The sequence below is a fragment of the Rhagoletis zephyria genome, unplaced genomic scaffold, assembly GCF_001687245.7.
Source record: "Rhagoletis zephyria isolate East Lansing unplaced genomic scaffold, Rhagoletis_zephyria_1.1 Rzeph_scaffold_03677, whole genome shotgun sequence".
NCBI lineage: Eukaryota > Metazoa > Arthropoda > Insecta > Diptera > Tephritidae > Rhagoletis > Rhagoletis zephyria.
In genome coordinates, this window is record NW_016160760.1 from 1 (window position 1) to 13,145 (window position 13,145).

At 37.8% G+C, this 13,145-nt stretch overlaps 1 protein-coding gene across 1 annotated transcript in view; it reads right to left on the minus strand.

The window, feature by feature from the left end:
• Window positions 1-3,205: 3,205 nt before the first annotated feature.
• Window positions 3,206-13,145, minus strand: part of LOC108369449 (dystrophin, isoforms A/C/F/G/H-like) — a gene marked incomplete at both ends in the record, with an annotated part of 20,975 nt that continues 11,035 nt past the window's right edge. Inside the window, 9 exons of the mRNA XM_017624553.1 lie at window positions 3,206-3,398; window positions 4,881-5,048; window positions 5,108-5,352; window positions 5,503-6,687; window positions 10,686-10,773; window positions 10,858-11,360; window positions 11,991-12,296; window positions 12,368-12,682; window positions 12,744-13,141. Coding sequence (XP_017480042.1) covers window positions 3,206-3,398; window positions 4,881-5,048; window positions 5,108-5,352; window positions 5,503-6,687; window positions 10,686-10,773; window positions 10,858-11,360; window positions 11,991-12,296; window positions 12,368-12,682; window positions 12,744-13,141 — 3,401 coding nt within the window. The remainder of the gene's footprint in view (window positions 3,399-4,880; window positions 5,049-5,107; window positions 5,353-5,502; window positions 6,688-10,685; window positions 10,774-10,857; window positions 11,361-11,990; window positions 12,297-12,367; window positions 12,683-12,743; window positions 13,142-13,145) is intronic.

Sequence of the window (13,145 nt, forward strand, 5' to 3'; positions counted from 1 at the left end):
TCCAAAGAATCGGCGAAAAAAGGCCGATGCCGATGCCGATGCCGATGCTTAAATTTGTGCAGATACTAGCCGATGCCGATGCCGATGCCGATTAATCGGTCGGACTTTAGCCACTTCTGCACTCATGGCCTCATATATATAGCAAGTAGCTTGCCAATGGTGAACAGATGCTGCAAACTTCAGTGGAACCTTGAACCGAAACTGCCTGAATAGTTCACTAAGCATCTCTCTTTCTTTTGCTTGACGTTAACGTTATAGTTTGCCAAATTGTTATCGCCTAAAAGTTCTAGGTATGTATGCACATACATACTACGTTAGGGTGATCCAAGAAAAAGTAAAGTTGGAATTTTAATGCCGTCATTTACATAGGAACACAAAAATTTCGCAAGTTTTTTTATTTTGAAATCAAAGAATATTTAGAGGTCGCTCAAAGTTTTTATAAAAAAGTTTATACAAAAAAAAAAACAATTTTTCGTAGAAATTGTATAAAAATTAATATCAAAAATGGTTAAACACACAATTGAGTATTATTGCTAGAAATCTCCTTAAGAAAAACAGGGTTTTCCGATCGAATAATATTGCTTTTAAAGATTTTTTTCCTACATAAAATACGTTCGTTGTATGCGCTTTGAGCGACCTCTAAAAAATTTTCGAAATAACAAGTAAAATAGTCTAAGTTCGGGCGAATACCCGGCGCAAGTATTAAATATAGTTTTTTTCACCTTTCCGATTACCCCGATTTCAAATATCTTCTATAAACTTACATAGTTATATGTGGGCGGTATCACGCCTATTTTTTAAAATTCCATAATAATGTTACTTCTTTTCTAGTGTTAATTGTTATTATCGATTTTGAGTAAATTAGCGTCCTTAAATTTCGAAATCATTTCTGAAATTTACTGTTTTATGAAAAGTGGGCGTAATTTTAGTCCGATTTAAATAATTTTCAACGTTTTGCTTTTATGTGACAAGCACAATAACCATACTGAGTTTGGTACAAATTGATCAAACGGTTACCAAGATACACATATGTGGTCATAAGTGGGCGGTGACACGCCCATTTTCCAAAACTTTGCCATAAACGCATTTTTTACTAAAGAATTATTAGAAACCTAAATTTTTAATAAATTAGCTTCCGTATTTACTGATTTATCGAAGATTTCATATTTCTCTAAAATACCGTTTTATTCGATGTGGGCGTGGTTATTGTCCTATTTTTCAAATTTTCAGCTGTTTGGTATGTTGTTGGCCACAACTGTGCCAAGTTTGGGAGAAATTGCTGGAGCGGCTACCAAGATATATACACATAAAATCATAAGTGGGCGTAGCAATTTCCAAAAATTTATAATATTCCTATTTTTCGTCTAAAAATTATTGTAAATAGCAATTTTGTGTGAATAAACCTCAGTACTTACTAAAAAATCGCAGTTTTCCTGTTTCTGAAAATTACCGTTATATGGGAGGTAGGCGTGGTTATTATCCAATTTCGCCCATTTTCATACCATCTCAATTTTTACTGGAGTTATCGTGTGCACAGACGGACGGAAGGACGGACAGACAGTCACCGCTTAATCCATTTGTTTTTTCATTCTGATCATTTATGTGTACATTTTCTAACTCGATTCGTTTTGCCTGTTACAAACAACTGTTGTGTGAAAAAAGTTATAATACCCTTGTGCACAAGTGCGCTCGGGTATAAAAAAGCAGAGGTATAATTTTTTTCCATATAGAACAATCCCAGGGTACCACCCTAATATATATACATGAATGCAACCTCTTTGGTGTAGGCGAATTGGTACACCATTTATTTATTCACCTATCTATCTTATCTATTTATCCTTCTTAAATACATACATACTTATGCAGTTCCCCAAGAAATAAATCCAATGCACTTGATGCGGTTAAAAAAAAAACAAGAAATTTAAGTGCTAACGGTTAATTATGAGAGCCCGTAAACACGGCGGGCTGGTTAGGTTTGTAGTCAGTCGGTCAACCATAAATTTTACAACAACAATTTTGTACAACAAATATGCTAATGCAAAACGCGTGCTGAAAATCATCTGTTATAATTTATTTGTCGACGCTACTTGATACAGAACAAGCCCCCCCCCCAGGCGATTGCATGCAGCTTTTGTATATAATGCAGGCACGTCTGTTTATTTACGTACACGCCGCACGCTTGCAAATGTTTGTGTGAATGTGTATTTACAAGATTTCCATAAATAAACAAGTGGCGGATGGCCGAAAAAGGCAATTTAAAAACTTCTCGCCTTACATGAATTCTCCTCCTGAGCCCCTTTCCCTTGCAAACGAACTCCCTACGCTTAGTGTTTGCATTTTCAAGTTATGGAGTATATGTATGTATTACAACGGGATCTGGAATGCGGAATTGCGAAGCATTGCGCTGCATGTGGCACAAGACGAACGCTACATACTGCACCCATATATCGATTGCAGATATATGTCATACACTCGTGCATGAACTGGCTTTATTTATACATACATACATATATTAGGGTGATCCCAACAAAATAAAGTCGATAAAGTCGGAATTTAAAACTTTCACCCCCCTAGGATTATTCTATATCGAAAAAGTATACCCCCTGATATCAAAATATATTCTTCAAAATACATAGGGAAACACATTTTTCTTAGAAATGGTAAAGAATCAAACAATAATACCCAATTCTTTATTTTTTATTTTTAAATATTAATCCTCCAAAAACTGCAAACATGCAATGGGGGGTCTCATAAAAAATCGTTAATATCAAAAAATGGGTTAATAAACAATTAAGTATTATTCCTTGAAGTATCCTGAAGAGGTGCCGACTTTTCCGATCTAAAAATATTGATTTTCAACTATTCTATAACATTTATAGGAAAAACTTGTTTCCCATAAAAAATACATGGAAAACTTTGAGCCCTCTGAGCCACCTGTAAATATTTTTTCATTTTAAATTAAAAAAAAAACAAGGCTATGTTCTTTCCGATATAAAAGAATCCTTGGGGGTGAGATCATTAAAATTCCCACAACTTTTTGTCGCATGAATTTTCGTACCACCCTAATGCGCATAGTATAAGAAGCAATTCAAAGTGCTTGCAATTGGCGTATAAAGACGCCAAATAGACTTTTGTAATAAAGAAGCATTTTCGCTGCTACAGTTTGAATGCCACTGTTTAGCAAACAAATTAATAGAGTACTTACGCTAATCTCCTCAAGGCGGCGCTCTAGTGCCTCAATAGATTTCTTATCGTATGGCTTCTCAATTAGATCGTTTATGCGTTTGAGACCTTTCGTGACGAGTTCTTCTAGATCGATGTTAAGCTTTTCAAGTGTAGAACGTGGACTGGGCGTATTGTTGTCATCGGTGTGTTGCGGCAAGCCAGGTACTTTGGATCTAAAAGCAAAAATTTTATTAAATGACATTTCTAAAAACACAGAGACTGAATTGTTGAGTTTACAAGCAGTGATCGGGGATCTACCACATTGTGGTAGATCTGCCACTTTTTTGAGCACCTACCACATCTACCACACAAGGTCTGAAATCTACCACATATTCGCGTTTTTGAGTAGTTTTATTTTTGCTCGACATAATTTTCTTAATTTTAAGAGCAAAAATTGTCCAACACTAAACACTAATAACAGGCAGAATGGGAGGATAAAATAAACTATAAAATAGTAAATTTTCTCAACATTGAATTTTTCAATAGGAAACGTGGTTTTATTGCGTTAAATTGCAAAATATATGATTTATAAAAAGAATTAATAGCGAAAATTAAAAAAAACGGCGATTTTTGTGTGCATCTAGAGTTTCGAAAGCGTTGTTTACTTTTACTTGAGAATTGTCAAAATCGGCAAATCGCAAGTAGCGGTTTCTGGAACGTGCCACATTTATTCGCTACATCGTCGTGTGATAAAAAGAAAAGCTGGCAGCACTCCGCAAGGTTGCAGAAATTTTTCAAAATGTGTTCGAAAAATATCTTGATATGGAAGGAACTGCTTTACACTGTCAAGGAAAACTCCAAAACTAAACTCAACGCAATATTTATCATCTTCAATCTTGCACTTTATTATACTAAAATTAATTCTTTTAGTTTCTAATTAAAATGTTTGCAATTTAGGTGAAACTTTGCAGAATTTTTTTCATTTTTGTACAAAGTTTGATCCAAAACCTGAGATCTACCACATTTTTTTGAAATCTACCACATTTTTTCCAGATTCTACCACACTTTTTTTTTTTTAAGTCCGACCACTGTTTACAAGTGACTTTAGTTTTCTGAAATGTTTCCACAAAATTTAAAAAATCTTATTTTCATACTGTTTTTATTTGGCTATAGTTGGCTTTAATTTGCTTCTGTACAGATGGACGAACGCTCGCCGAAAACTTGGATTGCAGGGTAGAGGATTCTTCTGCTCTAATCTACCATTGTCCGATGGGAATTCATGTGGGATGGCTCACTATCACCACGAAGCCCTTCTGCAGCTACTGTAGGAAGGATGACGGGGTGGTACTCAACCGGCTCAGGTTCGCGAGCTTTAGATCTCAACAACTTGGACCTCACTGCTTTCTCGATTCCAAGGACTTTTCGAGGATTGAGACTAACTCTACTTGCCCCGTTCAACCACTCCCTCATTTTTTTGTCTCTGTTTCTTCTCACTTTCTTAATGGTAGCATAAAAGGCAATTGGAAATCTGCTTTTTAAAATTTCTCCAAAAATTTACGAAAAGAATCGGCTAACTCAAAGTTCTAATACTATTTTCAAGGCAATAATATAACAACTTAATCCTTTTTATTATGAAAATTTAATCAGTTTGCTCAATCAGTAATTTTCTTGGATATTTCTAAGGCCAATCTGGGACCAACAAATTCATTACTTACTTGGCTTGCTGCACTTCACGAAATTTCTCTCGTAATATGATCTGTGTTTTCATAACTAAACGTGATAGATTTCCCTGTTTGCCGTGAGTCTCTAGCACCAAAGAATCGCCTTGAGAAATCAAGGTGGCGGCATCGGGCGCAATCAAAAGTTTTAAGTCCTCAATGGCGCTGCGGAGGGGCATAATTGAAAATGTATTATATTTTAGAAAAAGCCTGAGATCGCTTACCTTTCGCCTTCTTCGCACTTTTGGATCTTCTCCTTCGTCGCCTCCATCTTTCGTATCATGTACTTAGCCATTTTATCGAACGTTTGGACGCGTTGATCCAGCGGTTCACTATCGCGGAAGATCAAAGGACTCTCTGAGTAAGGACTCTTTAAGGTAATGTTCGAATCATCCATTGACGTAGCTGAGGGGAGGACTTTGCTATCTAAGAAGTTGGGTTTTTTAGTGCCGGGCGTCTCAATGCGACTCTGCAGGAGAGCAAATGTAATTCAGTTAGCTTATTCAGGAGATATTTATTTATCTACATTCTCAATTAAAACTACACTTAAAAACTAATCCTGAAAGCCAATCGTAATAAGCCTCTTATTTGTATGTTTAAAATGTGAGTATATCTTTACCGTATCACTATCGGAATCAAATGTTGGTGTCATTTCTAATGAGAATCTCGGTATGTCTTCATCGTCGGAGAATACCAATGGTTCCAAGTCGTAACTTGCATCTTTATCGGCACCATAAAAACTGTCGCGTACTGGAGACTCCACTGCACATGGCTGCTCTGTTCCATCACGAGACTTGGCTTTTTTAGGTGACAGCCCATCGTCCAACGTGAGTGTAAGTTGACGCCAACGCTTTGGTTGTTTTGGTGGCGTATGCGTTGCACTTGAAGCTTCATCTCCTTTCGCCGGTAGCTCATCTTCATCCTCCTCTGAGTCACGTAATATATCACGCTCACTTTCGATACGCTTACGTTTCTCATCGAATGAAATACGCTGCTTCTCCACCCGCAAGAAAGGTGTGCTTGCATTGAGTGGCTGTGTATTACGCAACTCCACGTCATCTGGTGAGAGCGGTGAGTGTGGCGGTTGCGGTTTAGGCGATTCGCAGAGCGAGCGTTTACTTTTGCTACGCTGCATCTCTTTGCCATCGGCATCAATGCGCATCGATGAGTCTGAATCTTCAGAGAGATCGACAATTTGCACCGTTTCCACGTATTCCGGCACGAATGGTTCCACACTCTCCAAAATATTCACCGTGTCGACAATCTCACCAACTTGCGGCTCAAAATCAATATTTTGCACAGACATTTTATCATGTGGCAAATTACGCTCGCGTATCTCCACCACCCTGGCGTGCTGTTCGCCCTTGCGACTTCTGCGTTTAGGTGGTTTTGCGGGTACGCTCTCTGTAGTTTCAATTGGCGTTGAGGTGGATATGTGCGAAAATAGAGTGCTAGATTCAGCTAGACGGAAGGTTTGTGGTGGCAGAACATCGGGTAGCACTTGAGTGACAATGGCTTGATCGGCTGTGGTTGAAGGCGAATCATTTGGTTGCTGCACTTCCACTGGTGTCTGACTTGTCTGGGATTTATCGGGCTTTGTTGGTGTGTCGCCAACGTTCTGTGAGTCATTTCCACCTGGTGTGCGTGCACGTCTTTGACGCACAGTATCGCTAACAACAACTATTTCTACATCGGTATCGCCGTTTTCAACAGTTTGCGGTGTTGGTGCAGTTTTAGTCAAAGTTGGTGTCGCAAGGAGCTTTGTCAACTCGGAATTTTCATTAAAACGCGTTTTTATAGCGTCCTGTGACGAATAATAATGTGGTTTTGTAAAATCAAGTCAAAATCGAAACTCTCCAAAAAGTCTCCAAACTGTGGAGACTTTTATTTTTAGACGGAAATTCACTTTAGAGCACAAGGTGTAGCTTTAAAATTAATTTAGTATGATTTGCATGGTTTCAAAAGAAATAACTGACGTTTTAGACCCCGAGTGACATATTATTGAGAATATCGATACGATATTCATACATACATACATATGCGATGAACTTTTTTTTATAAATTAATCTGGTTTTTTTATTATTACCAGTTAATGAATGCTTAAAACAATTATTATGTTAAAGGATTTTGCATGGGACGATTACATTAAGATTTTTATGCGTCATTAATTTTCCACGGCCGAAAGCTATGAACAATTATGATTCAATTTGGCACCCATCCCACAATAAAGTCTACATAAAGTTCAGTACTTTCATATTAAAAGTGAATATACAGAGAATCATTAAACTTATTATAGTACACTAAGATGACACCAACAAATGTTTCCATTTCAGCTAGATGGTGATACGGTGATTGGCTTTGAGGATGAAGGTGGTTTTATTATTATTATAATTTTTTTTTTTTATTAGGCATGATTTGAAGAGTTAATTTGCCATGGAATGAATTAGTGCATTTTAATTAAACGTTGCGGGTGTTTAATGGGATTTGCTGTGTGAACTAGAGGCATACATATGTACATATATACAAACGTGAGTATAAATAAATACAAAATTATAAAAAATATGTTTTAGGCAGATGAGTATTTTATGACTACCTATACATACAAGTACTTATGTAAGTGGATAGTGTTGATTTTTTATTGGATGCATGAAATTACTTAAATTCATTCATATTATTTTTTAGTTAGTGGTTGACATGAAAAAATTTTAAACTACAGTTTTAAAACTTTTTAGATTTACATATACATAGTTAAGAAAAAAAAAAAGTCGCCAAGTCCCACAAGGTGAAACGATACCAACGCTCGACTAGGTTTCAACAGTGATGAAGTTCGAATAGGTCCAAGAGGGGAAAGCAGCAAACATAGTCAGCCGCGTCAAACCATCTGTTATCATTCTTTCTCCTGATAATGAGGAGGGTTGGAACTTGAATATTTACGATCATAAGGGCTTCCACAAAGTGTATAGGAAGAACCACTTTGGAACTTAGCAAGCTGATAAATCGAGATATTATCCCAAATAACCCATGTGATGTCCACGGAATAAGAAACAAAACCTGTCGTAAATTTTCGTTACGGACCTTTACGCAGTACCTCCTGAAGGCATTCAAATATATTTTTTTCCACATGCGCTTCAGTTGTGGTTTCGAATTAGCTCAGCATTCAACACTTGTCTTCGTTTCGATATGAAGTCTTAAAATGAAGAGACATTAATCAGTGTCGTATCTTCTCTTAATAGTCTTAGCTTTTATGTCTCGAAACTCTATCCGCTACCAGAAAACATTCCCTGATCTTATAATTTCATGAATTTCGGAGCCGAGTATTGACAACGGTGGCTTGTGCTTTGGAGCTTCTTAATTGCACGGCATTTTAGTTTCTCGTTAAAATACCAATGGGAGTTGGACGAAAAGACTTTAGCTGGTCGATGATACAACAATACTAGCCGAAAATAAGAAAAAGACTTTGGTCATAGGCCAAGAATGTTGTTGACAACATAATATGCGATTGGCCGTTTGTATATATGTTACCGGCGAAACCCGATCTATGGACAAACTAGCAATCCAATGGCATGCCCAGGTTAAGGGTAATGTGTTCTGTAAACTAGAGGGTATGTGGTAAATTTCGAAAAGTGCTTACCAATGGAGGTTCACCACATACCGTCTAGTTTACAGAACAACGCGTTCTTTAACCGGAGCATGTCATTGGAGGTAAGCGAGAAAGTTTAAAAAGAAAGTGAAAATTTTTGTCTTGAGGCGTATTGTAATGCGTTACTCCATGGATACAAAAAGTAAGCGCTAAGAAAGTTAAACTATGGTTTCTAAGGCTTTGCTAAACATGGAAGTTAGCGCTCCGGCGATAGGAATGCCTGCGGTTATTTGAACCTTTGTGAGTTTAAATTAAGTGAGGGGCTTATCCAGTGGCGTCAAAGAATAAGATAGAACATATGACTGCTGACTACACTCAGTGCATTCGATGAGTTTTAAGGTCTCATTTCTGGCCTATGTCCGTTTTGCCGGTTTAGAGCGCAGTAACGGCTTCTCCGGCTCATTTCTTAAACGTTGCGCTGACCCAAGTGTTTGATTTCTTTTGGGAGCAGGAAACAGTGCTACACAGTTTAGTGTTGGAAGTTGATATGAGAGGTTTTTAGTTTTCCTCGTAAAGATGAGAGTACCCAGAACTATAAGCAGAGAAATTGTGTTCACCGTTCCATTCCAAAGGAGTGGGAAGTGTATTTACTCTTATGGAGTGTCTTTTGCCGCATACTTGGTCATATGAGCTTCACCTAGAACTGCAAGAATTGTACTCCGATTTGAGAGCAGGCTAGAGTAGTTATCTAGGGCAATATTAAGGTTTAGTTCCTTAAAAGACAAAGCTATTTCGATCTTAATCAGGTTAACCGTTCCATATGAAGACCGCCGTGGCAAATGTCCGCTGGTACCAAGTTTACTCGGAATCACAACAGATTCTACAATAATCATACACAGCTTAGAATTGGGTTTATGGGAAATTAGCGCTTTGATAGCTTTGTTGATTTCGTCAAAAGATAAATTCTAAATTTGTTTGCCAATTAAATTACAATTTAATCACAATTGAATTACTTGTTATATGGCCTTAGAAAGATAAATGAAAGCATTTGGCTGGGCATTAGGCTGGTACAAAAAGCATGCGAGGAAATAAGTTTAAAATGCAAAGCTCCCACCCCTAGGATTTTTCTAAATGAAAAAAAGAATACCCGTGTTTTTTATTTAAAAAAGTTATATTTAGAACTGCTTCAAAGACCATAGAGTTTTCCATGTATTTTATATGGTGAAAAACGCATTTTCGTAGAATCGGTATAGAATTCTTGAAAATTAATATTTTTCGGTCGAAGACCCAGGAGTTTTTCAATAACAATACTGAATTGTTTATTTAACCATTTTTAATGTTAACTGATCACCCAAAAAAATGTAGTGGGGAATCCATAAAAACAGTTGGTCTTTAAAAATAATGATATAAACAATTGGGTATTACTTTTTGAAATCTGCTGAAGAGAAACAGAGTTTTCCGTTGGAAAATAGTGGTTTTCCATATAAAATACATGGGTTCATGAGTTTTTAGGCAATTCTAAAATCATTTTTCTTTTTACATAAAAACACGGGTATCCTTTCTTCCGTTTATAAAAATCCTTAGGGGTGAGAGCTTAACAGTTTAAAAAATTTTTTGAACCACCCTACTGGGCATACTTGTAGCTGTAAAAAGTTAAACGAAATATGTGAAAAAATACACACTGAGGCAACAAACAGGAACGACTTTAAATCGAAAAAGAAAGCTACAAACACTACGAGTATATATTAATAGCAGCAAAATACATCAAATTAAGCACTAGAAAAGCGGAAGTGACTGTGAGAAAATAAANCATATACATCAAATTAAGCACTAGAAAAGCGGAAGTGACTGTGAGAAAATAAATAAATAAAGGAAAGACATCTAATGAATAAGTGAATTGCTCTGTAATTTCCAATGAAATGAAGTGGAAAAGTACAAATGAAATGAACGAAAGCACGCACGCTATGAGCGCAATTACAAGGACAGAGATACAAATATATGTACACAGAAAGCATAGAATTCGCGAAAGGATGAGCAAAATCTAGATTAAAGGCAAATATACCTACATACATACATATATATAGAAGCTACTTATAATAATGGCTGTAATCTAAGAGAGAGTAAGTGAGTGCGAGTGTATGTGTGAGTAAATATAAATAGAAAAGCGTGATTGGTTATTTGCGAGCATTTGTAATTACAAGTAAGTATTATTAATTACTTACCACCACAATGGCGATTACTTGTTGCTGCAGCTTCTCGATATCCGGATTTGAAGGCGTATTTATCTGTTTCAACTCATGTTCCATGGCTCTGTGCGCAAAATAAGAGTAAAAAAATTAAATTAAATTTTAGGCTTAAAATATTCGCAAAAAAAAATGTGCACCCAAAACTAACTTCAATGTCTCTGCCGATATGTTATCCAAATTCTGCAAAGTCGACTTCATTTCTGTTAAGCGTTTAATAACATCGGCGCTAGTCAATTTCATGTAGATCGTCTTGAGTTCATCAATCTTCTGTCGCGTATCCTCCATGCATGATTGATCACAGGATTTGCTATATTCCTCATATAATTCCTCACAACGTTGCAGCAGATCTTCGTATTCCAAGAAACAAGAATTGCGATCTTGCTTCTCTTGTAGCGATTCGAAGCGTCTTATAAGCTGATCAGCAAGATCGAAGTATTCATCCAATTGGTGGGCCAATTTGAGTAGCGTCTCGAGGAACACTTTCGATTGTGTGACATTCTCGCCAAGCGCATTATAGAGATGTTTAAGTGCGTCGATGCGTTGACTGAGTTGTTTGGGCGAGCGCGTAAATTTATCTTCGCACACTTTGCGACCCGTTTTGATAGTGCTCTCGATCTCTGGTTTAATTTCGGATAGTGTGCGATAGATTTGCTGGTGAATGAAGATGAAATATGTTAAAAGAGATATTTATTTATGCGAACTTGAAATTCAAAAAAAAAATATACATTAAAACTCCAGAACGCGATCTCGATCAGACAAAGAGCAATACATTTTGATGCATCTATAGTCGAACCGTTTATCAGAATGAATTCTGTTACCAGGGCCTTTTTTAATTTATATGCAAAAGATCTTGCAAGTCTTAGTCACCCTCGTTCTAGTACAACTAACTACTCTCTGACTCAGAACTACTGTGGAACGGTTGGAACCCAGTGGACGTACCTAGTCTTGTCTACCCTTTTCCTTCAATTGTGGAAGTAAAGGATTTTATGAGAGAAGGCGCTGTCAGATGAATATCTATACTGACGAATTTATGTTAAAGGGAAGATTTAATTTAAGCACAGGACCATTTGTCAAAACCAGGACAAATCCTGGCACAGCTGTATTTTATGTCGCTTCATTGGACTGCACACTTTCTAAAAAATTAGCTTATTTCGAAAGACTGCCGCTGCCAATGCCCCTGTGGTGTTGCATTTTGGGCTTTATGTGAAAAATTCATATACGGGGACAAGAGATCACAAACGGTATTTTCTTCCATTGCGGTAAATGCTCAAAGAAACTTACCACACATTTCTGATACTGCGCCTGTACGGTGGTGGGCCCAGCAGACGCTACATCCAAAACCAATGTCGAATGTTCGACCGCACGCAACTCAGCCACAGCGCGATTCAAGCGTGACTCATACGCCGGTTGTGGGGCTGTACACTTATTCAGCTTCAGTTGACACGACTTGAAGCGCAACTCCATTAGGTTCAACTTCTCCTGTAAACGATTGGCTGCCTCAATTTTGCCATTGCGTGTGTGTTCAGCTATGAGTTCGTCAATTTCTTGGAAGCACTGCTTGTTCGATTCGAATTCTTTTACTAAGCGCTGTAAAAATAAAAGATTACATATTAGAACCCGTATAAATTTCTCTCTATCCCTACCCCTACAAAAACTACCTGAAAATCATCCGGCAGATCCTCAATGGTCACATCATTCTCCAGATGTTCGGTGAGTATCTCATCGACGCGCGTCAGCCACGCCTCGAATTGCACCATGCATTTCTCGGATTGTTCAGCCTCGCTCACCTCCTTCTCCAGTATTTCGGTGCGTTGTTTGGCACGCTGTTGCAGCTTAGTCCAACGTTCCACAATACCATCGATTTCGGCGCGTATCGAATCCGCCATAAATTCATTTTCAATTAGCTCGTTGCCAATTTCTTGAATTTTCTCCACCCACTCGTCGGAGTGCGCACGCAGCACGTTTTCGAGATCCTGTAAATTTAGTTAATTAGCAGAGTTAAACACTTTTTAATTGACTCAACAAAATACTTACATCCAATTCCTCAATGATCTCCTCAGCGTCCGCGTTCTCCGGCGTGCTGCCAATCTTATTCTCCAGTCGATCCAGATAACCCGATTCGGAGACCATAAACTTCTTGAACTCACCCAGCTGCGTAGAGATATGCTCGAGCAGCGCTGTTTTCGCATACACCAGCGAAGTGACCTCCGTCCAGCGCGCGCTCAACCGCGTAAACTTCTTCGGCAGCTGCGCATATTTGCTGTCCACTTCTTCGCCCGTTGTTTTCAATTCGTCCATTTGCAGCAGCAGCTCGCCGCCAACTTCGTTCAACTCGCGGAAGCTCACCGACTCACGTTCGCAGGTTTCCTTGAGTGTTTGGAACTTACTTTTGATTTGGAAGAGCTCATTTGAATTGTTAATCTCAGAGATCTTCGT